This window comes from Pseudophryne corroboree, chromosome 1 (genome assembly GCF_028390025.1).
Source record: "Pseudophryne corroboree isolate aPseCor3 chromosome 1, aPseCor3.hap2, whole genome shotgun sequence".
Taxonomy (NCBI): Eukaryota; Metazoa; Chordata; class Amphibia; order Anura; family Myobatrachidae; genus Pseudophryne; species Pseudophryne corroboree.
In genome coordinates this window covers 268,441,444-268,467,011 of record NC_086444.1, presented here as the reverse complement: position 1 = coordinate 268,467,011, position 25,568 = coordinate 268,441,444, and the positions used below count along the sequence as shown (strand labels likewise).

General features: G+C 45.6%; 1 protein-coding gene across 4 annotated transcripts in view; it reads right to left on the bottom strand.

Annotated features, from left to right (window-relative positions):
- The window catches only part of SLC27A6 (solute carrier family 27 member 6), a 195,749-nt gene that overhangs the window by 132,163 nt on the left and 38,018 nt on the right, over positions 1-25,568 (bottom strand). For all 4 annotated transcript variants that reach the window (XR_010250359.1, XR_010250365.1, XM_063964254.1 and 1 more), the window contains exon 3: positions 23,424-23,582. Coding sequence is in view for 2 of the 4 variants with exons in the window: in XM_063964254.1 (XP_063820324.1) it covers positions 23,424-23,582 (159 nt within the window). In the remaining 2 variants the exon portion in view is untranslated. The remainder of the gene's footprint in view (positions 1-23,423; positions 23,583-25,568) is intronic.

The following is a 25,568-nucleotide window of genomic DNA, read 5'->3' as shown; positions in this document are numbered from 1 at the left end:
TGTGTGTGTGAGCTGGGCTGAGTGAGTGTGAGCCAGGGAGCCGGAGAGGGTGTGAGAGCAGGGGAACCGGAGGTGATGGGAGCAGGGGAGATGGAGGTGCTGGAAGACGGAGTGTGAGTGTGAGCCGGGGATCACTGTGCCAAAGACGACTGTGAGTGAGTGTGTACTGGGGAGACGCTGAGCGGCAGGAGCGTGCTGCAAGGACAGTACTGCAAGGAGTAGGCTGCAAAGACAGGGCATCTGGAACATTGGACAGTGCTGCTGCAGGGAAGGAGTACAGCAAAGTAGAAGAACATCGCTGTGGGCAGTCCAGATGTGGCCCGTACACGGCACTTCTGACTGAGGCTGGAGCCAGGAGAAGGGCTGCAGGAATAAGCCAATACAGGGGGAGCAGGTACCTGTGAGTAGGTGCTGCTGCAGGTGGTCGTGTCTCCCCCCGAACATGCAAGTATAATTTTTATTATTGGATTGACTTTTATTGACTGTTTTCCACTGATACATTATTATACATTGTATTATCAATTACTTTACTGTATTGAAAATTGTTTCTCTCCACAGCTAGGCTATAGTATCGTATTGTATTGCATAGTCTGTATTGTTTGTATTGTATTTGCATAGTCTGTATTGTTTGTATTGTATTGCATTGTTTTTCGGAAGGTAACAGGGAGTTGTTGTTTTGTTTTGTTTTTTAAATGGGTGGGGCCATGATTGAGAATCTAACTCAGTGCATGTCATGCATGATATATGCGCACCTGGAGCAACTGTCCCAGTGTGAGAACATCTGCGCGAGGTGTATGCGAACGGTTGCCCTGGAAGCCCAGGTAACTGATCTAGAGAAAACTGTTACGCGACTGAGGGATATTCACCATCTCGAGCAGAGCTTAGATAGAACGGTGGAGGAGTTGCAGGGGGGGAGACCGGTAGAAGAGAACGAGGACAATCAGGTAGCTAGCTGGGTCACGGTTAGAAGGAAGTAGAAGAGGGGGAGACAGGAAATCTCCGATCTGCCAAACCCCAATAAATTTGCCTGATTAGATGAAGATTCTGGGGATGGCAGTGAGGAAATGATGGAGCTGGAGGATACCGTTCCCTCTAGCAACCGGAGGAGCGATCCCTCCAGGATAAAGGGAATAAGAGAAAGCAAGGTAGCTAGTCAGATTGTGGTGGTAGGGGATTCTATCATCAGGAAGACAGACAGGGCAATATGCTACCAGGACCGTAATCGCTGTACAGTCTGTTGTCTCCCGGGTTCTCGGGTACAGCACATTGCGGACCGGGTATAAAGACTGTTGGGAGGGGCTGGGAAAGACCCGGCGGTCTCGGCGCACGTTGGTATCAACGACAAAGTTAGTGGTAGGTGGGATGTCCTTAAGAAAGATTATAGGGATCTAGGCCAGAAACTACAGGCAAGGACATCTAAGGTAATATTCTGTGAAATATTACCTGTGCCACGCGCTAGTCCAGGGAGGGAGAGAGAGATTAGGGAGGTAACTGTGTGGCTCAGAGACTGGTGTAGGAAAGAGGGGTTTGTGTTCTTGAAATACTGGGTGGACTTTTCAGTCAGGCGCCATCTTTTTTGTCGCGATGGATTGCACCTGAATGAGGAGGGGGCAGCAGTGCTGGGGGGAAGGATGGTTAGAAGTTTGTAGAAGATTTTAAACTAGATGCCTGAGATATTAGTAAGAATTAGTGGGACATCTAGAAAGTGAAGAAAAGAGGGATGTATAACGTATAATGGGGGTGGAGAGGGGGGGAAGGAAAAAAATAGTCAGCGATAGTAATTTAAGGAAAACTCAGGTTCCTAAGGAAATGTTATCTACAACAAAACTTGCGGATTCAGGAACTAATAAACTTAAATGTATGATTGCAAATGCAAGAAGCCTAACAAGTAAAATGGGGGAATTAGAAACAATTGCAAGTAATGACCAATATGATATAATAGGCATTACAGAGACATGGTGGGACGATTCTCGCGACTGTGCCGCAAACATGCAGGGGTACACCCTCTTCAGGAGAGATAGGACTAATAGAAAGGGAGGGGGTGTTTGTCTTTGTGTTAAGCCATTCTTAAAACCGTTTTTAAAAGAGGTCCTTTACAAGGAGACTGGAGATAACGTGGAGTCATTATGGGTTGAGATTTCGAGTGGGGGTAAAGATACAAAAAAGCTCTTAATAGGGACATGCTATAAACCACCAGATATTAGTTTGTCTGACTAATTACAACTCTTGCAGCAAATCGAAAAAGCTGCAGGAATGGGGGACGTCATCATCGTTGGGGACTTTAATTACACGGACATATACTGGAACACCGAAACAGTAAATACAGCTAGGGGTAACAGGTTCTTAAACATGCTTAAAGATCATTACTTGTCCCAGGTAATCGAGTAACCGACTGGCATAAGACTATACTAGACCTAGTACTAACTAATCATGAGGAAATAATCTCAAATACTAAAGTAGGGGAGACCGTAGGAAATAGCGGTCATAATATGACCACATTCGATATCAGCTATAACTGATAGCACAACACTATAAGGGTCTAACTAAGACTCTTAACTTTCGAAAAGCTAATTTCAACTTGCTGAAACAAGCATAAATTGGGAAATTGTATTTCATGGTAAGAATACGGCTGAAATGTGGGATGTTTTTAAAACTGCGCACAATAAATACACTCATTTGTTTATTCCCAAGGTCAACAAGAACAGGAGTAGTAAATTCAAACCAATGTGGCTTAATAAGAAGGTAAAGGAACAAATGGATAAAAAGAGGCGTGCTTTCAAAGCATTTAAGTCTGACAGGAAGGCGGAATCATTCCAGTACTACAAGGAATGTAAAAAAAAAAAATGCAAAAAAGAAATCAGATCAGCTAAAATAGAAAATGAAAAACAAATTGCAAGGGAGAGTAAAACAAACCCCAAAAAGTTTTTTAAGTATATAAACGCTAAAAGGTTAAAAAAGGAGAATATTGGTCCATTAAAGGGCGAGTCTTGATTAATGATGACAGAGAAAAGCAGATTTATTGAATAATTTCTTTTCATCAGTATTCACTAGAGAGGACAGGCTGACGAGAGTAGAGCACAACATAAACTATAATAATGACCCGTTGTTAAGTAATTGGTTAAACAAGGAAGTAGTCCGGGAGAGTCTAAGTAAAATATAGATAAATTAATCTCCTGGGCCGGATGGAGTTCACCCCAGGGTTCTTACGGAACTTAACACAGAGATATCTAGACCCCTATATTTGATCTCCAGCGAGTCAATTGTATCAGGAACGATACCGAAGGACTGGCATAAAGCAGAGGTAGTCCCAATATTTAAAAAGGGTATTAAAACTCATCCCGGCAACTATAGACCAGTAAGTTTGACATCTATAGTGGGGAAATATTGGAAGGTGTATTAAGAGATAGCATACTAGAGCACTTGGATATCTCCAAGGTTATTACTAAGAATCACCATGGTTTTGTGAAGGACAGGTCATGTCAAACTAACTTAATAAGCTTCTACGAGAAGGTGAGCAATAATATTGATCAGGGTAAAGCAGTGGATGTGGTCTTTTTGGACTTTGCTTAGGTCTTTGACAAGGTCCCACATAAGAGACTCATTTTGAAACTAAGAGAGCTTGGGGAAGGAAACACTACTTGTACTTAGGTGAGTAATTGGCTGTACAACAGGGAACAGCGAGTGGGGATTAATGGGATGTTCTCTGGATGGGCCTCAGTGCTCAGTGGAATACCGCAGGGTTCAGTACTCGGGCCACTGCTGTTTAGCATATTCATTAATGACCTAGGAGTGGGCCTAGAAAGCACAATGGCAATTTTCGCAGACGATACTACACTATGTAGGGTAATTAATTCAGTCAAAGATGTTGAGTCTCTACAGAATGACTTATCTAGACTTGAGGTCTGGGCGGATAAATGGAGAATGAGGTTCAATACAGACAAAATGTAAAGTTATGCACTTTGGGACTAAGAACAATCGGGCAGCATATAAACTAAATGGGGAAAATGTAGGGATAACGGTAGTTGAAAAAGATTTGGTAGTGCTCATCGATAATAAACTTAGTAGCAGTACGCAATGTCAAAATGCAGCAACTAAAGCAAATAAGGTGTTAGCATGCATAAAATGGGGAATGGAGACAAGGAATGAGAATGTAATCCTGCCACTATATAAATCATTGGTACGGCCACACCTGGAATATTGTGTACAGTTCTGGGTACCTCACTATATAAAAGATATCTTGGTACTTGAGAGGCGCTGAATAATGAGGAAAGACTCAAAAGGTTAGATTTGTTTACACTGCAAAAGAGGAGATTGAAGGGGACATTATTAATATTTATAAATACATAAAGGGACAATACAAGGATTTATCAAACGATTTGTTTATCAGAAAAACGCAACATAGGACATGAGGACACCCCCTGAAGTTAGAAGAAACATTTTTACAGAGAAAAGGGTTCACAGTAAGGATTTGGAATTATCTGCCAGAGAAGGTAGTAATGGTGGATTCAATCAATCATTTTAAAAATGGATTAGATAAATTCTTAGCTAAAAGAAATATCCAAGGATATAGCACTTAATTAAAACAAAATTTATAATACAGGTTGAACTCGATGGACATCTGTCTTTTTTCAACCTCAACAACTATGTAACTATGAAACATCCACATAAATAGCTAAGAACAGGTCCTGTGTAGGCAGCCAAAAAGAACAATTGCCAGCTTTGGTGGAACTGTTGTTAAACAGCTCTAAATCGCATGAAAGAGAAGAAATCCCGGACACTCTGACTCCTCTGCATAGAGATGTATCAAAAGTCTGTATCCAGTCCTGATGGCTGCTCCCCAGGGTCTGTATCTATAACACAATGCTTTTCTACCCCTACCTGGGGTCTTTTTCAAGGTGATGAATGTGTGGGTGAAAAACACTACTCACAGGTATTTAAACCTCCAATATCCAATCATTGTGCTCGGAGACAAGGGAAGAAAGTGTAATCCTGCCACTGTATAAATCATTGGTACGGCCACATTTGGTATGCTGGGGCATACAGTATGTATTAAGCCTGGAGAAGTGATAAAGCAGTGATAAATGGAAGGTGATAACGCACCAACAAGTCAGCTCCTGTCATTTTTCAAATTCGTAATGATTGGCTGGTGCATTATCACCCTCCACTTATTATTTCTTTATTCCTTCTGTATCCCTTCTCCAGGTTAATATATCTGCCCCACTGTGTACAGTTCTGGGCACCACACTATAAAAAAGACATATTGGAACTTGAAAAAGTTCAGAGAAGAGCTACAAAATTTATTAAGAGCATAGAGTCATTGGACTATAATTAATGGCTTACCAGGTTAGATATGTTTACATTACAAAAGAGGTGACTAAGGGTGTGTACATACGGTGAGATATTTTCTTTCGATTTTGACTATATAGTCAAAATCGCAAGAAAAATTAGTGCAGATCGCAAGGTGACTTTCACCTTGCGATCCCGATTCGATCCCGATGCGCGGTCCCACCAGGTCGGCATCGCAAGAAAAGATAGACTGTGCAGGCAAGTCAATCCTTGCTAGATCGGTGTACTATCTAGTTCATCTAACAAGTCAATGACATCTCACATTAGCCAAAATCGTAAGCACACATAGTCCATATCTCAAGAAAAGTTAGTCAAAATCGGTGGTGCTGGGCTCCGGGGAGTTCAAGGGAAATAGCAAGTTAAAATCGGGCATAGCAAGGATCTCACGTGTATACACACCCTAAGAGGAGATATGATTAATATTTATAAATACATTAAGGAGCAATATAGGGAATTATGAGGTGATTTGTTTATTGAGAGATCTGTACATCGAACGCATGTCCACCGCCTAAGGTTAGAGGAGAGGACTTTTCACATTGAGGGTGGTAAAGATATGGGTTTCTCTGCCAGAGAAGATTGTTTTAGCTGACTCAATTGATAAGTTTAAGAAAGGGTTAGACAATTTTTTAGCAGAAAAAGAAATCCATGAATACAACCTCTAATAATTATATTAAATATAGGAGGTTGAACGTGATGGACAAATTGTATTTTTTTCAATCTAAACAACTATGTATGTATGTATGTATGTATGTATGTATGTATGTACTGTATGTATGTATGTATGTATGTACTGTATGTCTACGCCTAGAAGGTCAAGGGTTCATCCCACTCTAGAGGTATTCAACATGCGGCCCTCCAGCTGTTGTAGAACTATTCATCCCAGCATGCCCTGCCACAGTTTTGCTATTAGGGCATGCTGTTGCAGGATAAATTGGGATGTATACTTTAGTTCCACAACAGCTGGAGGGTTTCCTGTTAAATAGCCCTATCCTACAGCAAGATAATGACCCAAAACATACCTCCAGGCTATATCAGAGCTATCCCAGAGGAAAACAGCAAGACCATAGTCTGTAAATCATGTAATGACCAGAACAGTCGCTAGACTTAAACTCTGTTTTGTGAGATGAACAAGACAGGAGGGTAATGCAAATCAAACTACACAACACATTTGTGGGAGCTTCTTGAACAGTGTTGGGAAGAACCTCCCAAACAGTTGATTTCCATTGTAGACAGAATACCAGTGTGATCCGCGGTTTTACCTGTAGAAAGTGGCTACTTTGAGTCAAAAATTTAGATTATTTTTGATAAACAAAATGATTCTATGATTTATGTAGTCTATGCTTTAACTGCAGAGTACATAATAATAACAACCATTCAAATAAAAAAAATAAAAAATAAAAAATAAACGTTTGTGTTGGTTGTTATATTTTCAAAAATTTGATCCAGACTGGGAACATTTTACTCTCCAATTAGTTTTGTCATTACTCTTTACACATAAAGACCTAGGGCCTAGGCAATATAAGAGTTACAAGTTAAGCATATGCTTTCTCATTCTCACGTGGTCCAGCAGATGTATTCCTGTCCTCATAAACCTGTCAATGTTCACTACTCAGGATCAAGAATCAACACAAAGCTTGGATAAAACACAGAGCAGAAGCCAGTGCAGGTAATGCACAAAGGCCTTGTAATATCATATTATTATTAGAGATGTGCACCGGACATTTTTCGGGTTTTGTGTTTTGGTTTTGGATTCGGTTCCGCGGCCGTGTTTTGGATTCGGACGCGTTTTGGCAAAACCTCCCTGAATTTTTTTTGTCGGATTCGGGTGTGTTTTGGATTCGGATGTTTTTTTTTTTTTAAAAACCTCAAAAACAGCTTAAATCATAGAATTTGGGGGTAATTTTGATCCCATAGTATTATTAACCTCAATAACCATAATTTACACTAATTTCCAGTCTATTCTGAACACCTCACAGTATTATTTTTAGTCCTAAAATTTGCACCGAGGTCGCTGGATGACTAAGCTAAGCGACCCAAGTGGCCGGCACAAACACCTGGCCCATCTAGGAGTGGCACTGCAGTGTCAGACAGGATGGCACTTAAAAAAATTGGCCCCAAACATCACATGATGCAAAGATAAATTAAAGAAAATAAGAATTTACTCACCGGTAATTCTATTTCTCGTAGTCCGTAGTGGATGCTGGGAACTCCGTAAGGACCATGGGGAATAGCGGCTCCGCAGGAGACTGGGCACAACTAAGAAAGATTTAGGACTACCTGGTGTGCACTGGCTCCTCCCTCTATGCCCCTCCTCCAGACCTCAGTTAGGATACTGTGCCCGGAAGAGCTGACACAATAAGGAAAGGATTTTGGAATCCCGGGTAAGACTCATACCAGCCACACCAATCACACCGTATAACTCGTGATACTATACCCAGTTAACAGTATGAAAAATAACTGAGCCTCTCAACAGATGGCTCTAAACAATAACCCTTTAGTTAGGCAATAACTATATACAAGTATTGCAGACAATCCGCACTTGGGATGGGCGCCCAGCATCCACTACGGACTACGAGAAATAGAATTACCGGTGAGTAAATTCTTATTTTCTCTGACGTCCTAGTGGATGCTGGGAACTCCGTAAGGACCATGGGGATTATACCAAAGCTCCCAAACGGGTGGGAGAGTGCGGATGACTCTGCAGCACCGAATGAGCAAAGGCAAGGTCCTCCTCAGCCAGGGTATCAAACTTGTAGAACTTAGCAAACGTGTTTGAACCCGACCAAGTAGCAGCTCGGCAAAGTTGTAAAGCCGAGACCCCTCGGGCAGCCGCCCAAGAAGAGCCCACTTTCCTCGTGGAATGGGCTTTTACAGATTTAGGATGCGGCAGTCCAGCCGCAGAATGTGCAAGTTGAATCGTACTACAGATCCAGCGAGCAATAGACTGCTTTGAAGCAGGAGCACCCAGCTTGTTGGGCGCATACAGGATAAATAGCGAGTCAGTTTTCCTGACTCCAGCCGTCCTGGAAACATAGATTTTCAGGGCCCTGACTACGTCCAGCAACTTGGAATCCTCCAAGTCCTTAGTAGCCGCAGGCACCACAATAGGTTGGTTCAAATGAAAAGCTGATACCACCTTAGGAAGAAATTGGGGACGAGTCCTCAATTCCGCCCTATCCATATGGAAAATCAGATAAGGGCTTTTACATTACAAAGCCGCCAATTCTGACACACACCTGGCCGAAGCCAAGGCCAACAGCATGACCACTTTCCACGTGAGATATTTCAGTTCCACGGTTTTAAGTGGCTCAAACCAATGTGACTTAAGGAAATCCAACACCACGTTGAGATCCCAAGGTGCCACTGGAGGCACAAAAGGGGGCTGAATATGCAGCACTCCTTTAACAAACGTCTGAACTTCAGGCAGTGAAGCCAGTTCTTTTTGGAAGAAAATCGACAGAGCCAAAATCTGGACCTTAATGGAACCTAATTTGAGGCCCATAGTCACCCCTGACTGTAGGAAGTGCAGAAATCGACCCAGCTGAAATTTCTCCGTTGGGGCCCTTCTGGCCTCACACCACGCAACATATTTTCGCCATATGCGGTGATAATGGTTTGCGGTCACCTCCTTCCTAGCTTTAATCAGCGTAGGAATGACTTCCTCCGGAATGCCCTTTTCCTTCAGGATCCGGCGTTCAACCGCCATGCCGTCAAACGCAGTCGCGGTAAGTCTTGGAACAGACAGGGTCCCTGCTGCAGCAGGTCCTGTCTGAGCGGCAGAGGCCATGGGTCCTCTGAGATCATTTCTTGAAGTTCTGGGTACCAAGCTCTTCTTGGCCAATCCGTAACCACAAGTATAGTTCTTACTCCTCTCCTTCTTATTATTCTCAGTACCTTGGGTATGAGAGGCAGAGGAGAGAACACATAAACCGACTGGTACACCCACGGTGTCACTAGAGCATCCACAGCTATCGCCTGAGGGTCCCTTGACCTGGCGCAATATCTTTTAATCTTTTTGTTGAGGCGGGACGCCATCATGTCCACCTGTGGCCTTTCCCAACGGTGTACCATCAATTGGAAGACTTCTGGATGAAGTCCCCACTCTCCCGGGTGGAGGTCGTGCCTGCTGAGGAAGTCTGCTTCCCAGTTGTCCACTCCCGGAATGAACACTGCTGACAGTTCTAACACATGATTTTCCGCCCATCGGAGAATCCTTGTGGCTTCTGCCATCGCCATCCTGCTTCTTGTGCCGCCCTGACGGTTTACATGGGCGACCGCCGTGATGTTGTCTGACTGGATCAGCACCGGCTGGTGTTGAAGCAGGGGTCTTGCCTGACTTAGGGCATTGTAAATGGCCCTTAGTTCCAGAATATTTATGTGTAGGGAAGTATCCTGACTTGTCCATAGTCCTTGGAAGTTTCTTCCCTGTGTGACTGCCCCCCAACCTCGAAGGCTGGCATCCGTGGTCACCAGGATCCAGTCCTGTATGCCGAATCTGCGGCCCTCTAGAAGATGAGCACTCTGCAGCCACCACAGTAGCGACACCCTGGCCCTTGGAGACAGGGTTATCAGCCGATGCATCTGAAGATGCGACCCGGACCACTTGTCCAACAGATCCCACTGAAAGATCCTTGCATGGAACCTTCCGAATGGAATTGCTTCGTAAGAAGCCACCATCTTTCCCAGGACTCGCGTGCAGTGGTGCACCGACACCTGTTTTGGTTTTAGGAGGTCTCTGACTAGAGACGATAACTCCTTGGCCTTCTCCTCCGGGAGAAACACTTTTTTCTGTTCTGTGTCCAGAACCATCCCCAGGAACAGTAGACGCGTTGTTGGAACCAGCTGCGACTTTGGAATATTCAGGATCCAGCCGTGCTGTTGTAGCACTTCCCGAGCTAGTGCTACTCCGATCAACAACTGTTCCCTGGACCTCGCCTTTATAAGGAGATCGTCCAAGTACGGGATAATTAAAACTCCCTTTTTCCGAAGGAGTATCATCATTTCGGCCATTACCTTGGTAAATACCCTCGGTGCCGTGGACAGACCAAACGGCAACGTCTGGAATTGGTAATGACAGTCCTGTACCACAAATCTGAGGTACTCCTGGTGAGGAGGGTAAATGGGGACATGCAGGTAAGCATCCTTTATGTCCAGTGACACCATGTAATCCCCCTCGTCCAGGCTTGCAATCACCGCTCTGAGCGATTCCATCTTGAACTTGAACCTTCTTATATAAGTGTTCAAAGATTTTAAATTTAAAATGGGTCTCACCGAACCGTCCGGTTTCGGTACCACAAACATTGTGGAATAGTAACCCCGTCCTTGTTGAAGGAGGGGTACCTTGATTATCACCTGCTGAGAATACAGCTTGTGAATCGCCTCCAGCACTGCCTCCCTGTCCGGGGGAGCTGTCGGCAAGGCAGATTTGAGGAAACGGCGAGGGGGAGACGTCTCGAATTCCAGCTTGTACCCCTGAGATACTACCTGTAGAATCCAGGGATCCACCCGTGAACGAGCCCACTGGTTGCTGAAGTTCTTGAGACGGCCCCCCCCCCCCGTACCTGGCTCCGCCTGTGGAGCCCCAGCGTCATGCGGTGGACTTAGAGGAAGCGGGGGAGGACTTTTGTTCCTGGGAACTGGCTGTATGTTGCAGCTTTTTCCCTCTACCTCTGCCTCTGGGCAGAAAGGACCCGCCTCTAACCCGCTTGCCTTTCTGGGGCCGAAAGGACTGTACCTGATAATACGGTGCTTTCTTTGGCTGTGAGGGAACATGGGGTAAAAATGCTGACTTCCCAGCTGTTGCTGTGGAAACGAGGTCCGAGAGACCATCCCCAAACAACTCCTCACCTTTGTAAGGCAAAACTTCCATGTGCCTTTTAGAATCTGCATCTCCTGTCCATTGCCGAGTCCACAATCCTCTCCTGGCAGAAATGGACATTGCGTTTATTTTAGATGCCAGCCGGCAAATATCCCTCTGTGCATCTCTCATGTATAAGACAGCGTCTTTAATATGCTCTACGGTTAGCAATATAGTGTCCCTCTCTAGGGTATCAATGTTTTCCGACAGGGAATCTGACCACGCAGCTGCAGCACTGCACATCCATGCTGAAGCAATAGCCGGTCTCAGTATAATTCCTGAGTGTGTATATACAGACTTCAGGATAGCCTCCTGCTTCCTATCAGCAGGTTCCTTTAGGGCGGCCGTGTCCGGAGACGGTAGTGCCACCTTCTTTGACAGGCGTGTGAGCGCTTTATCCACCCTAGGGGATGTCTCCCAACGTGACCTATCCTCTGGCGGGAAAGGGTACGCCATTAGTAACTTTTTAGAAATTACCAGTTTCTTATCGGGGGAAGCCCACGCTTCTTCACATACTTCATTTAATTCATCCGAAGGGGGAAAAACCACTGGTAGTTTTTTCTCCCCAAACATAATACCCTTTTTTGTGGTACCTGGGGTAATATCAGAAATGTGCAACACATTTTTCATTGCCGTAATCATGTAACGGGTGGCTCTATTGGAATGTACACTAGTCTCATCATCGTCGACACTGGAGTCAGTATCCGTGTCGACATCTGTGTCTGCCATCTGAGGTAGCGGGCGTTTTAGAGCCCCTGATGGCTTTTGAGACGCCTGGGCAGGCACGAGCTGAGAAGTCGGCTGTCCCACATCTGTTATGTCGTCAAACCTTTTATGTAAGGAGTTGACACTGTCACGTAATTCCTTCCACATGTCCATCCATTCAGGTGTCGACCCCGCAGGGGGTGACATCACATTTATCGGCACCTGCTCCGCCTCCACATAAGCCTCCTCATCAAACATGTCGACACAGCCGTACCGACACACCGCACACACACAGGGAATGCTCTGACTGAGGACAGGACCCCACAAAGTCCTTTGGGGAGACAGAGAGAGAGTATGCCAGCACACACCAGAGCGCTATATAATGCAGGGATTCACACTACACACAGTGATTTTTCCCCTATAGCTGCTAATATTACACAGATTGCGCCTAAATTTAGTGCCCCCCCTCTCTTTTTTACCCTATGGAGTCTGGAAACTGCAGGGGAGAGCCTGGGGAGCGTCCTTCCAGCGGAGCTGTGAGGGAAAATGGCGCCAGTGTGCTGAGGGAGATAGCTCCGCCCCTTTTTCGGCGGACTTCTCCCGCATTTTTATGGAAAGTTATGGCAGGGGATTTTACACATATATAGTCTTAATGACTATATTATGTGGTAATTTGCCAAGTAAGGTACTCTTATTGCAGCCCAGGGCGCCCCCCCCCCCCCCCCAGCACCCATCAGTGACCGGAGTGTGTGGTGTGCATGGGGAGCAATGGCGCACAGCTGCAGTGCTGTGCGCTACCTTAATGAAGACCGAAGTCTTCTGCCGCCGATTTCCAGGAACGTCTTCTTGCTTCTGGCTCTGCAAGGGGGACGGCGGCGCGGCTCCGGGACCGGACGACCGAGGCTGGGCCTGTGTTCGATCCCTCTGGAGCTAATGGTGTCCAGTAGCCTAAGAAGCCCAAGCTAGCTGCAAGCAGGTAGGTTCGCTTCTTCTCCCCTCAGTCCCTCGTAGCAGTGAGTCTGTTGCCAGCAGATCTCACTGAAAATAAAAAACCTAATTTATACTTTCTTTTCTAGAAGCTCAGGAGAGCCCCTAGTGTGCATCCAGGTCGGCCGGGCACAAAATTATAACTGAGGTCTGGAGGAGGGGCATAGAGGGAGGAGCCAGTGCACACCAGGTAGTCCTAAATCTTTCTTAGTTGTGCCCAGTCTCCTGCGGAGCCGCTATTCCCCATGGTCCTTACGGAGTTCCCAGCATCCACTAGGACGTCAGAGAAAAAAAGAGGTGCGAGATGGAATTGTCCTTGGGCCCTCCCACCCACCCTTATGTTGTATAAACAGGACATGCACACTTTAACAAACCCATCATTTTAGTGACAGGGTCTGCCACACGACTGTGGCTGAAATGACTGGTTGGTTTGGGCCCCCACCAAAAATGAAGCAATCAATCTCTCCTTGCACAAACTGGCATTACAGAGGCAAGATGTCCACCTCCTCCTCATTGTCCAATTCCTCACCCCTTTCACTGTGTACATCCCCCTCCTCACAGATTATTAATTCGTCCCCACTGGAATCTACCATCTCAGGTCCCTGTGTACTTTCTGGAGGCAATTGATGGTGAATGTCTCCACGGAGGAATTGATTATAAATCATATTGATGAACATCATCTTCTCCACATTTTGTGGAAGTAACCATTGTACGCCGATTGCTGACAAGGTGACCGGCTGCACTAAACACTCTTTCGGAGTACACACTGGAGGGGGGGCAACTTAGGTAAAATAAAGCCAGTTTGTGCAAGGGCCTCCAAATTGCCTCTTTTTCCTGCCAGTATACGTTCGGACTGTCTGACGTGCCTACTTGGATGCGGTCACTCATATAATCCTCCACCATTCTTTCAATGGTGACAGAATCATATGCAGTGACAGTAGACGACATGTCAGTAATCGTTGGCAGGTCCTTCAGTCCGGACCAGATGTCAGCACTCGCTCCAGACTGCCCTGCATCACCGCCAGCGGGTGGGCTCGGAATTCTTAGCCTTTTCCTCGCAGCCCCAGTTGCGGGAGAATGTGAAGGAGGAGCTGTTGAAGGGTCACGTTCCGCTTGAGTTGACTAGTGTCTCACCAGCAGGTCTTTGAACATCTGCAGACCTGTGTCTGTCGGAAAGAGAGATACAACGTAGGCTTTAAACCTAGGATCGAGCACGGTGGCCAAAATGTAGTGCTCTGATTTCAACAGATTGACCACCTGTGAATCCTGGTTAAGCGAATTAAGGGCTCCATCCACAAGTCCCACATGCCTAGCGGAATCGCTCCATTTTAGCTCCTCCTTCAATCTCTCCAGCTTCTTCTGCAAAAGCCTGATGGGGGAATGACCTGACTCAGGCTGGCAGTGTCTGAACTGACTTCACGTGTGGCAAGTTCAAAGGGTTGCAGAACCTTGCACAACATTGAAATCATTCTCCACTGCGCTTGAGTCAGGTGCATTCCCCCTCCTTTGCCTATATCATAGGTATAGACTTGAATGGCCTTTTGCTGCTCCTCCATCCGCTGAAGCAGATAGAGGGTTGAATTCCACCTCGTTACCACCTCTTGCTTCAGATGATGGCGGGGCAGGTTCAGGAGTGTTTGCTGGTGCTCCAGTCTTCGGCACGCGGTGGCTGAATGCCGAAAGTGGCCCGCATTTCTTCGGGCCACCGACAGCATCTCTTGCACGCCCCTGTCGTTTTTAAAAAAATTATGCACCACCAAATTCAATGTATGTGCAAAACATGGGACGTGCTGGAATTTGCCCACATGTAATGCACGCACAATATTAGTGGCGTGGTCCGATGTCACAAATCCCCAGGAGAGTCCAATTGGGGTAAGCCATTCTGCGATGATGTTCCTCAGTTTCCGTAAGAGGTTGTCAGCTGTGTGCCTCTTATGAAAAGCGGTGATACAAAGCGTAGCCTGCCTAGGAATGATTTGGCGTTTGCGAGATGCTGCTACTGGTGCCGCCACTGCTGTTCTTGCTGCGGGAGGCAATACATCTACCCAGTGGGCTGTCACAGTCATATAGTCCTGAGTCTGCCCTACTCCACTTGTCCACATGTCCGTGGTTAAGTGGACATTGGGTACAACTGCATTTTTTAGGACACTGGTGACTCTTTTTCTGACGTCTGTGTACATTCTCGGTATCGCCTGCCTAGAGAACTGGAACCTAGATGGTATTTGGTACCGGGGACACAGTACCTCAAACAATTCTCTAATTACCTGTGAATTAACGGTGGATACCGGACACACGTTTAACACCAACGCAGCTGCCAAGACCTGAGTTATCCGCTTTGCAGCAGGATGACTGCTGTGATATTTCATCTTCCTCGCAAAGGACTGTTGGACAGTCAATTGCTTACTGGAAATAGTACAAGTGGTCTTCCGACTTCCCCTCTGGGATGACGATCGACTCCCAGCAGCAACAACAGCAGCGCCAGCAGCAGTAGGCGTTACACTCAAGGATGCATCGGAGGAATCCCAGGCAGGAGAGGACTCGTCAAACTTGCCAGTGACATGGCCTGCAGGACTATTGGTTTTCCTGTCTAATGAGGTAATTGACAGTGAGGGAATTGGTGGTGTGGTTTGCAGGAGCTTGGTTACAAGAGGAAGGGATTTAGTTGGCAGTGGACTGCTTCCGCTGTCATCCAAAGTTTTTCAACTTGTCAATGACTTCTGATGAATGCGCTCCAGGTGACGTATAAGGGAGGATGTTCCTAGGTGGTTAACGTCCTTACCCCTACTTATTACAGCTTGACAATGGCAACACACGGCTTGACACCTGTTGTCCGCATTTCTGTTAAAATAATTCCACACCGAAGAGGTGATTTTTTTTGTAATTTGACCAGGCATGTCAATGGCCATATTCGTCCCACGGACAACAGGTGTCTCCCCGGGTGCCTGACTTAAACAAACCACCTCACCATCAGAATCCTCCTTGTCAATTGCCTCCTCAGCGCCAGCAACACCCATATCCTCATCCTGGTGTACTTCAACAGTGACATCTTCAATTTGACTATCAGGAACTGGACTGCGGGTGCTCCTTCCAGCACTTGCAGGGGGCGTGCAAATGGTGGAAGGCGCCACCTCTTCCCGTCCAGTGTTGGGAAGGTCAGGCATCGCAACCGACACAATTGGACTCTCCTTGGGGATTTGTGATTTAGAAGAACGCACAGTTCTTTGCTGTGCTTTTGCCAGCTTAAGTCTTTTCATTTTTCTAGCGGGAGGATGAGTGCTTCTATCCTCATGTGAAGCTGAACCACTAGCAATGAACATAGGCCAGGGCCTCAGCCGTTCCTTGCCACTCTGTGTCGTAAATGGCATATTGGCAAGTTTACGCTACTCCTCAGATGCTTTTAATTTAGATTTTTGGGTCATTTTACTGAACTTTTGTTTTTTGTATTTTACATGCTCTCTACTATGACATTGGGCATCGGCCTTGGCAGACGACGTTTATGGCATTTCATCTTCTTGGCCATGACTGGTGGCAGCAGCTTCAGCACAAGGTGGAAGTGGATCTTGATCTTTCCCTATTTTACCCTCCACATTTTTGTTCTCCATTTTTTAATGTGTGGAATTATATGCCAGTAATATATCAATAGCAATGGCCTACTGTACTGTACTATATATGTATACTGTTGGTCACCAAAATGCTGCACTGTAATACTATATATACTCACAAAAATGCCGCACAGATATGGAATGGATACGTGCAGTGACACAGAGCTGCAAGATACAGCAATGGCCTACTGTACTGTACTACTATAATTATTATATACTGGTGGTCCCCACAATGCAGCACACTGATCAGATATTTGCAGCACACTGAGCACAGATATGGGGGGTCATTCCGAGTTGTTCGCTCGGTAAATTTCTTCGCATCGCAGCGATTTTCCGCTTAGTGCGCATGCGCAATGTTCGCACTGCGACTGCGCCAAGTAAATTTGCTATGCAGTTAGGAATTTTACTCACGGTTTTTTCTTCGTTCTGGTGATCGTACTGTGATTGACAGGAAGTGGGTGTTTCTGGGCGGAAACTGGCCGTTTTATGGGTGTGTGTGAAAAAACGCTACCGTTTCTGGGAAAAACGCGGGAGTGGCTGGAGAAACGGAGGAGTGTCTGGGCGAACGCTGGGTGTGTTTGTGATGTCAAACCAGGAACGACAAGCACTGAACTGATCGCAGATGCCGAGTAAGTTTCGAGTTACTCAGAAACTGCACAGAGATGTCTTATCGCAACATTGCGACTCTTTCGTTCGCAATTTTAAGAAGCTAAGATTCACTCCCAGTAGGCGGCGGCTTAGCGTGTGCAAAGCTGCTAAAAGCAGCTTGCGAGCGAACAACTCGGAATGAGGGCCATGGAGCGTTTTCAGCCAGAGAATGTAGATATTTTCAGCACACTGAGCACAGATATTTGCAGCACACTGAGCACAGATTACGGAGCTTTTCAGGGAGAGAACGCTGCCACGTCCTCTCCGTTCAATCTCCAATGCATGAGTGAAAATGGCGTCGTCGCGAGGCTCCTTATATAGAATACGAATCTCGCGAGAATCCGACAGCGGGATGATGACGTTCAGGCGCGTTCTGGTTAACCGAGCAAGGCGGGAAGATCCGAGGCTGCCTCGGAACCGTGTAAAATGGGTGAAGTTCGGGGGGGTTCGGATCTCGAGGAACCGAACCCACTCATCTCTAATTATTATAATAAGTTTTATTATGAAGACCCTGCAAATAGCATCATACTAAGTGTCTACCAACAAGTTACAGTAGATAGTACTTATTTATTATATACAGATATTCTGCTGAGGCGATTATAGAACTTGCAGAACAAATACCTTTTTGAGACAACTGATAGAATGTAAATGTAAACTGTAAATTACAACAGAAATAAATAATTTAGAAATTGCGCTCCAAACGATTTGCAGCTGGGACCAAGTGCAAACCTGTATTGCACTTCTAAACAATATGCAGAAAAATAGCAGTAATGTAGTTGTGTGGCACCTTGACAAAGGCTCATTTGAAGCCGAAATGCGTTGATGACAAGGACAATCTATAGGAAAGCTACCCAATCAGGGGGTTTATTAACTAATATTCATGTTTTGACCGTTTTGAAGGGTGTTTGAACTCGAATGGTATCGGGTGCATTTTACTGCAACTTTTTGAATCCTGATACGGTCATTCACTAAGCTGCCGAGTTTTGCACAATCGTTTTTCCCGATGTCGATGTGATTCGTAATATCAGGCAGTGTTTTACGGGAGTGATGAGTAAAACGCTGCCTGAAAAAACACAAGGAAACCCGGCCGGATCTGTGAGATCCGTGCAGGGCTTCATTGTGTACCTTAAAAAGTTCATTAAAGTCTTTTAAATTCTGGAAAAAGTTGCGTGGGGTCCCCCCTCCTAAGCACAACCAGCCTCGGGCTCTTTGAGCTGGTCCTGGTTGAAAAAATATGGGGTAAAAAATGACAGGGGTTCCCCCATATTTAATCAACCAGCACCGGTCCTGGTTCCAAAAATGCGGGGGACAAAAAGCGTAGGGGTCCCCCGTATTTTTTGAAACCAGCACCGGGCTCCACTAGCCAGGTACATAATGCCACAGCCGGGGGACACTTTTATCCTGGTCCCTGCGGCCCTGGCATTACATACCCAACTAGTCACCTCTGGCCGGTGTACCCTGGAGGAGTGGGAACCCCTTAAATCAAGGGGTCCCCCCCCCTCCAGCCACCCAAGGGCCAGGGGTGAAGCCTGAGGCTGTCCCCCCCATCCAAGGGCGGCGGATGGGGGGCTGATGGCCTTTTTGTTAAAATGTGAATATTGTTTTTAGTAGCAGTACTACAAGTCCCAGCAAGCCTCCCCCGCAAGCTGGTACTTGGAGAACCACAAGTACCAGCATGCGGTGGAAAACCGGGCCCGCTGGTACCTGTAGTACTACTACTAAGAAAATACCCCAATAAAAACAGGAGACACACACCTTGAAAGTATAAGTTTATTCCATACATGCACACCTCCAAACATACATACTTACCTATGTTCACACGAGGGTCGGTCCTCTTCTCCATGTAGAATCCATGGGGTACCTGTGGGAACAATTATACTCACATAATCCAGTGTAGATCGGTCCTCTTCTGTTTTTTTGGTAATCCACGTACTTTGCAAAATAAAAAACGGACACCCGACCTCACACTGAAAGGGGCCCCATGTTTTCACATGAGACCCCTTTCCCCGACTGCCAGGAACCCCCACCTGACTTCTGTCTAAGAGGGTTCCTTCAGCCAATCAGGGAGCGCCACGTCGTGGCACCCTCCTGATTGGCTGTGTGCTCCTGTAGTGTCTGTCAGGTAGCACACGGCAGTGATACAATGTAGCGCCTATGCGCTCCATTGTAACCAATGGTGGGAAGTTTGTGGTCAGCGGTTGACCGAAAGTAACCTCACCGCTGACCGCAAAGTTCCCCTACGCTTTTTGTCCCCCGTATTTTTGGAACCAGGACCAGGCGCAGAGCCCGGTGCTGGTTGATTAAATATGGGGGAACCCCTGTCATTTTTTACCCCATATTTTTTCAACCAGGACCGGCTCAAAGAGCCCGAGGCTGGTTATGCTTAGGAGGGGGGACCCCACGCAATTTTTTTTCCTGATTTTACAGTAAACAGACCCTTTCCCATAGATAACCATGCACAGATCTCACTGATCCGTGCATGGTTATCCAAACTCGACTGGAAAAAGCAGGTCTATTTTTTTGCTGCTTTTTTTAACGAATCGGAAAAAAACAGACCCGCACTTGAGCACCTTAGAAACTAACACCGAAATACGAATGAATAGTGAATGGCCGTATTCTATGAAATAACAGCCGCGTTTGACCGATGGTCTATTCATTCGTATTTCGGAAGGCTGTCATTCAAATCATTACGAATAGACCAGACACTGCCGAGATTGGTGCTTAGTAAATTCCCGGATTGGGACTTAGAAAAAAAAACACAAATCAGCCAAACTCGGATTTTTAGTAAATACTGGCCCAGGACTCAGCCGGTGGATTTTCTTTCCCGGGAGGTACCTGCAAAAGTTCTGTATACATGCTTGAACTGGTGTGCATTATAAACCTTATTTTAAGGTACGCTGCCACACTGTGTCTGGTTTTAAAACAAATTTGAAATAAACGGTATTACGCTATTTCCCTCTCGTTGCCTCCATACATGTGCCCAACTGACTGATCAGGAAGTGAACAAGCTCAGGAGACAGAGGATTGAAATTTTAGCTAGATTACCGCTTATATGAAGAACTCTCGGCTACTCTGGAATTATTAATAGAAGATTAAAACCACTGAATTTTACAGTCAATATTGTATTTGGACTTTTAGATCTAAGTATCTAGAATTAACGAAAAAAAATGAATGAACCTTACGTCTTACACTACTACCCTGATAGAATTGCGCGGGACCATTACTCCTATTTTTCTGTAAATTACAACAATTCAAACCACCAACTATATACTTTAAATATATTTATTTGTTTGACTATATAAAAAAAAAAGACCTGGTGAATAGAACATTTTTAGGGGGGATATTCAGTTGTTAGTGATGTGCAGCCGTGTTGCTTGGCTGCGCAAGTCGCCATTTATTAAGATAGCTAAACTGTTATATTTCCTCTGTACCTCTGTGGGGAAAATCAGTGATGTCACTGGTCGCATAGTGCTTTCTCCTAACTGGATGCATTTCACAGTCATCGCAAAGATCAGGACCTCTCTCTTAGGGGCCAATTCTACTCAATGCAAGCTGCCTAAGGTAGCTCGTGTTGTCCATTTATCAGCCCATTATGGTAGTACCTCCATAGGCTGCAAGCAGAATCAGCTTCTGTAAAGTAATGTGCATGGCTACCAAAGTTTCCGCAATTAACTGAGTCTGTTCCTTAGAATTATACTTACCCATTGCTACACTTACTGGACTGAATAATGATGTTTGTAAGGCTGACTGAACAGAAAGCTAATTAGCTAAATCTATTAACAATAAACAATGTGTACACAACTTGAGATCTACTACATAATGAAGAATCTACTTATTACAGAAATATTCCTATAAATTGTAACAAAGGGCAAAATGGCCACCTCACAGCACAAATACAGGTTATGACCCAACGTTTTCTTCCATCTGCAAAAAGGCACTGGGACAAGTTTTCTGGAACAAAATGCTCACATTTGCAAAGCAGCAGGCAGAGGTGAGTAGCAGTGTGAGAAGAGACATCGGAGCACCTCATTTACTAGAGGGACTGTACAAATGAGATTACATTCTGCTAATAAAGGGGATAAAAGGGTTGAGAGGGCTATGGAGCATTCTTTCCCATGTACTCCTATTTCTCCTCTACAATAGGTCTTGAATTCTATTACAGTTTAGAGAGTATAAAAGGGAGGCCAAGAGTGGGGGTCTTATTACAGCATGTACAACATATAAAGGTATTGAACAAAGGGGGTCATTCCGAGTTGATCGCTGGCTAGCTACTTTTAGCAGCTGTGCAAACGCATTGTCGCTGCCCACCGGGGAGTGTATTTTCACTTTACAGAAGTGCAAACGCTTGTGCAGCAGAGCGCCTGCAAAATAATTTTGTGCAAAACAAGACCAGCCCTGTAGTTACTCTTCGTGTGCGTTGATTCTAACGACGGAGGGGCGGCTTTTGACGTCACGCACCCGCCCAGCCACGCCTGCGTTTATCCAGACACGCCTGCGTTTTTCTAAGCACTCCTTGAAAACGGTCAGTTGGCAGCCAGAAACGCCCACTTCATGTCAATCTTCCTGCGTTTGGCCATGCGACTGAAAGGTTCGCTAGAACCTATGCAATACCACAAAGGACTTTGTACCCGTGCGTCGCGTGTGCGCATTGCGGTGCATATGCATGCGCAGAAATGCCGATTTTTAGCCTGATCGCTGCACAGCGAACAACAGCAGCTAGCGATCAACTCAGAATGACCCCCAAATAGCATGAATGACCCCCAAATAGCATGTGGTTTGCAATAAAACATTAGTTTGAACACTGAACATCATGTAAATATTGTTTGCTCCTGATTTAACCCTTTGCAACGTGTCCAGTTTTGACTTCCATACGTCATTTAGAATGCTATCTTTGTGCGTTTAAAAGGTCTGGTGCATATTAAAATGTTAATGATGACTATCAGCAGCAGCATATTTTGTTGATATTCACAATGTCGATGTTCACTAGGCTGACATATAAATGCCACCATAGTTGTAATAAGGACATTGATGATGTTGACATTTGGCATGTTAGCACTAATAAAATGTCAACAATGCATATTGGCCCTCATTCCGAGTTGTTCGCTCGGTAATTTTCTTCGCATCGCAGCGATTTTCCGCTAATTGCGCATGCACAATGTTCGCACTGCGACTGCGCCAAGTAAATTTGCTAAGAAGTTTTGGTATTTTACTCACGGCATTATGAGGTTTTTTCTTCGTTCTGGTGATCGTTGTGTGATTGACAGGAAGTGGGTGTTTCTGGGCGGAAACTGGCCGTTTTATGGGAGTGTGTGAAAAAACGCTGCCGTTTCTGGGAAAAACGCGGGAGTGGCTGGAGAAACGGGGGAGTGTCTGGGTGAACGCTGGGTGTGTTTGTGACGTCAAACCAGGAACGAAACTGACTGAACTGATCGCAGTGGCAGAGTAAGTGTCGAGCTACTCAGAAACTGCAAAGAAATTTCTATTCGCAATTTTGCTAAGCTAAGATTCACTCCCAGTAGGTGGAGGCTTAGCGTGTGCAATGCTGCTAAAAGCAGCTTGCGAGCGAACAACTCGGAATGAGGGCCATTGTTTCTCTATCCCTAACCCTAATGGACATGTCGACATTATGACAATAATGAAGAATATTTATTCCTATAATAATTCCAAGAAAACACTGTAATGTAGCATTTCATATGCAGATAAGCCGCAGTCGCACCCAGAATATAGGCATGCCGCATATCAGGTTAATCAGCAGAGTCTGCTTCTGCGTCTTAGTCACATAGAGTTGCAAATAAGATGCATTTGCAGCAAAAAAAAATGGCAGGCGCTAACGGAGTTGCGCGGGACCTGTCAGCTCACTCACGCCAGGCATCTCCCGCTGTGTGGTGTACTGAGGTAGGATGTATGAGGACACATCTGTAAAGGGAGTATTGTCCTCTAATAGAACAAAGAAATGTTGACTATAAGATATTGGTCATGTAATTGTTGTCTATTGTGTTACTGGCTACTCTGTTTTTGATTAATGGTGACAGTTCAAATTCTAGTGTGGTTCTAAGTGTTTGTCACATTTGACATTTGCACCAAATGGACTCACTTACCACCCCTGTTAAATTGAGTCTATGTACAGTACATCTTGACAATATAATCTCAGTTAATGCTACTTATTTTTAAATGACACACCCTTTGGTGTGTGTTTCACAAAATATGCAACAGATACAACATCAAACCTACAATAATTACATGTGAGAAACATAACTGAGTGAAAAATCCAGTCATACCTAGATAAACACATCCACCAATCCCGATGAGAGAAGCCGCACTGTGGTATAGAGGGAGGGTGACATATAAAACATCATCAGTTTTGCCACCAAATGCCCATATTCCAGCAGCACCTCGCAGTGCTTGAAGCTGACTGATAACAGCTGCTTTTGGGAGACCTGCATAGAAAAGAACATTACAGATTATGATGTTCAGTAAGTATTGTGCTTATGTTCATTTTCAACTAAAGTAAGTCAGTTGCCTATTTAACAAAGTTATTCAGTTTTTGAACTTCTCTAATTTGTATGTACAGATTTTCATTGGCCAAAATTCTTGGTATGTACTGTACTTGGGGGGTCATTCAGACCTGATCGCATGCTAGGTTTTTTCGCTGCGCTGCGATCAGGTCAGAACTGCGCATGCGCACGCACCGCAATGCGCAGGCGTGTTGCACGGGTACAAAGTGGATCGTTTTTGTGCGATTGGTTTAACGAAGAATCCATTCACACAGCCGATCGCAAGGAGATTGACAGGAAGAAGGCGTTTGTGGGTGTCAACTGACCGTTTTCTGGGAGTGGTTGGAAAAACGCAGGCGTGTCCAAGCGTTTGCAGGGCGGGTGTCTGACGTCAATTCCGGGACCGAACAGGCTGAAGTGATCGCAAGGGCTGAGTAAGTTCTGGGCAACTCAGAAACTGCACAAATATTTTTTTGTACTGCTCGGCGGCACATGAGATTGCACACTTGCAAAGCAAAAATACACTCCCCTATGGGTGGCGACTATCTGCTCGCAGCAGTGCAAAAAAACCCTAGCGAGCGATCAGGTCTGCATTAGTCACACGGTTCATTTCATTTTTATGTGAAAGCTGGTACTTTGTGTGTATTACCTCGGCCGGACATAGCAACGAGACAGTGGGCCTATCTCTAGGTAGGGGGACCAGAGACTGACAGATAGCTATAGTTATAGTTATTATCTTTCATCAGTTCATTGACCTAAGGTAATCTGAAACAATAAATATGAACATTTTCCTGAAGGTAGGATAAATTATGTAATATAGTGGCCCTATAACTTTACTATGATCGACTCATAGAAGGTACATAATGTTGTAGGTAAAAGGTGGGGCTTGTGGGTGTTATGATGATTTCATGATTATTATAATTATCTAAATAGGTTCCTGGTTCTATGTAAATATTTACGCAGCCCATTAAAACACTACAGAGTACATTAGGAAAACATAACTCAGGATTAGAGGATTTTTTATATAACAATCTAATTAAGATAGAAAAGGGAAGATTTATCAAATCTTGCAGAGAGAAAGTGGAGATGAGGGAGAAATGTATCGAAGCTTGGAGAAAGCTAAAGTGGGGAGAGATTTAAGTACAGTACCAACCAATCAACTCCTGTCATTTTTTCAAACACAGACTGTAAACTGACAGGAGCTGACTGATCGGTACTTTATCTCTCACTACCAGCGACGGACTGAGGCCCTGGCATTTGTGAACGTGCGCGTCACGGGAAGGGGGGGGGGGGGCGCATACGTCACAGGGGGCGTACCGCACAATGTAAGGGGGTGTGCCGGGAGTAATAGGGGCATGGACTCGTGGCACGCCCCCATTACCATGGCGACGGTTGCTTGGGGGCGGGGGAGTGCAGCAAGTCCGGGGGCGTGGACTTGTGGCACGCCCTCATTTCCATGGAGACCATGGAACCAGAGAGCCAGAGGCTGCGCTGCACACGGCCTTCCCGGCTCTCTGAATGACCGGTTCGGCCCACCTGCCCATCGGCCCTTCTGGCAAATGCCAGAAGTGCCAGATGGCCAGTCCGGCCATGCTGACTACGTTATCTCTCTCCTAGCTTTGATACAAATGCTCCAAAGTACCAACTAATCAGCTCCTGTTATGTTATGTCCTTTTCAGACAGAAGCCCTGGCTCCGACCTGGGATACTGAACACGGGTCAGAGCCGGGGCTTCAGATATACTTACTCTTTCAGACCACTGCCAGGACCCGGGTTGTTCCTGGGTTGTCACTGCTCACACAGGACACTTGGAGATGACGTCATCTCCAAGCGCTCCCGAGCCCATCGATCAGCAGCCTTTTAGCCTTCACCCGGGTCATGCCTTTCACACTGCAGCTGACCGAGGTCAGATCCGGGAATAACCCTGGTT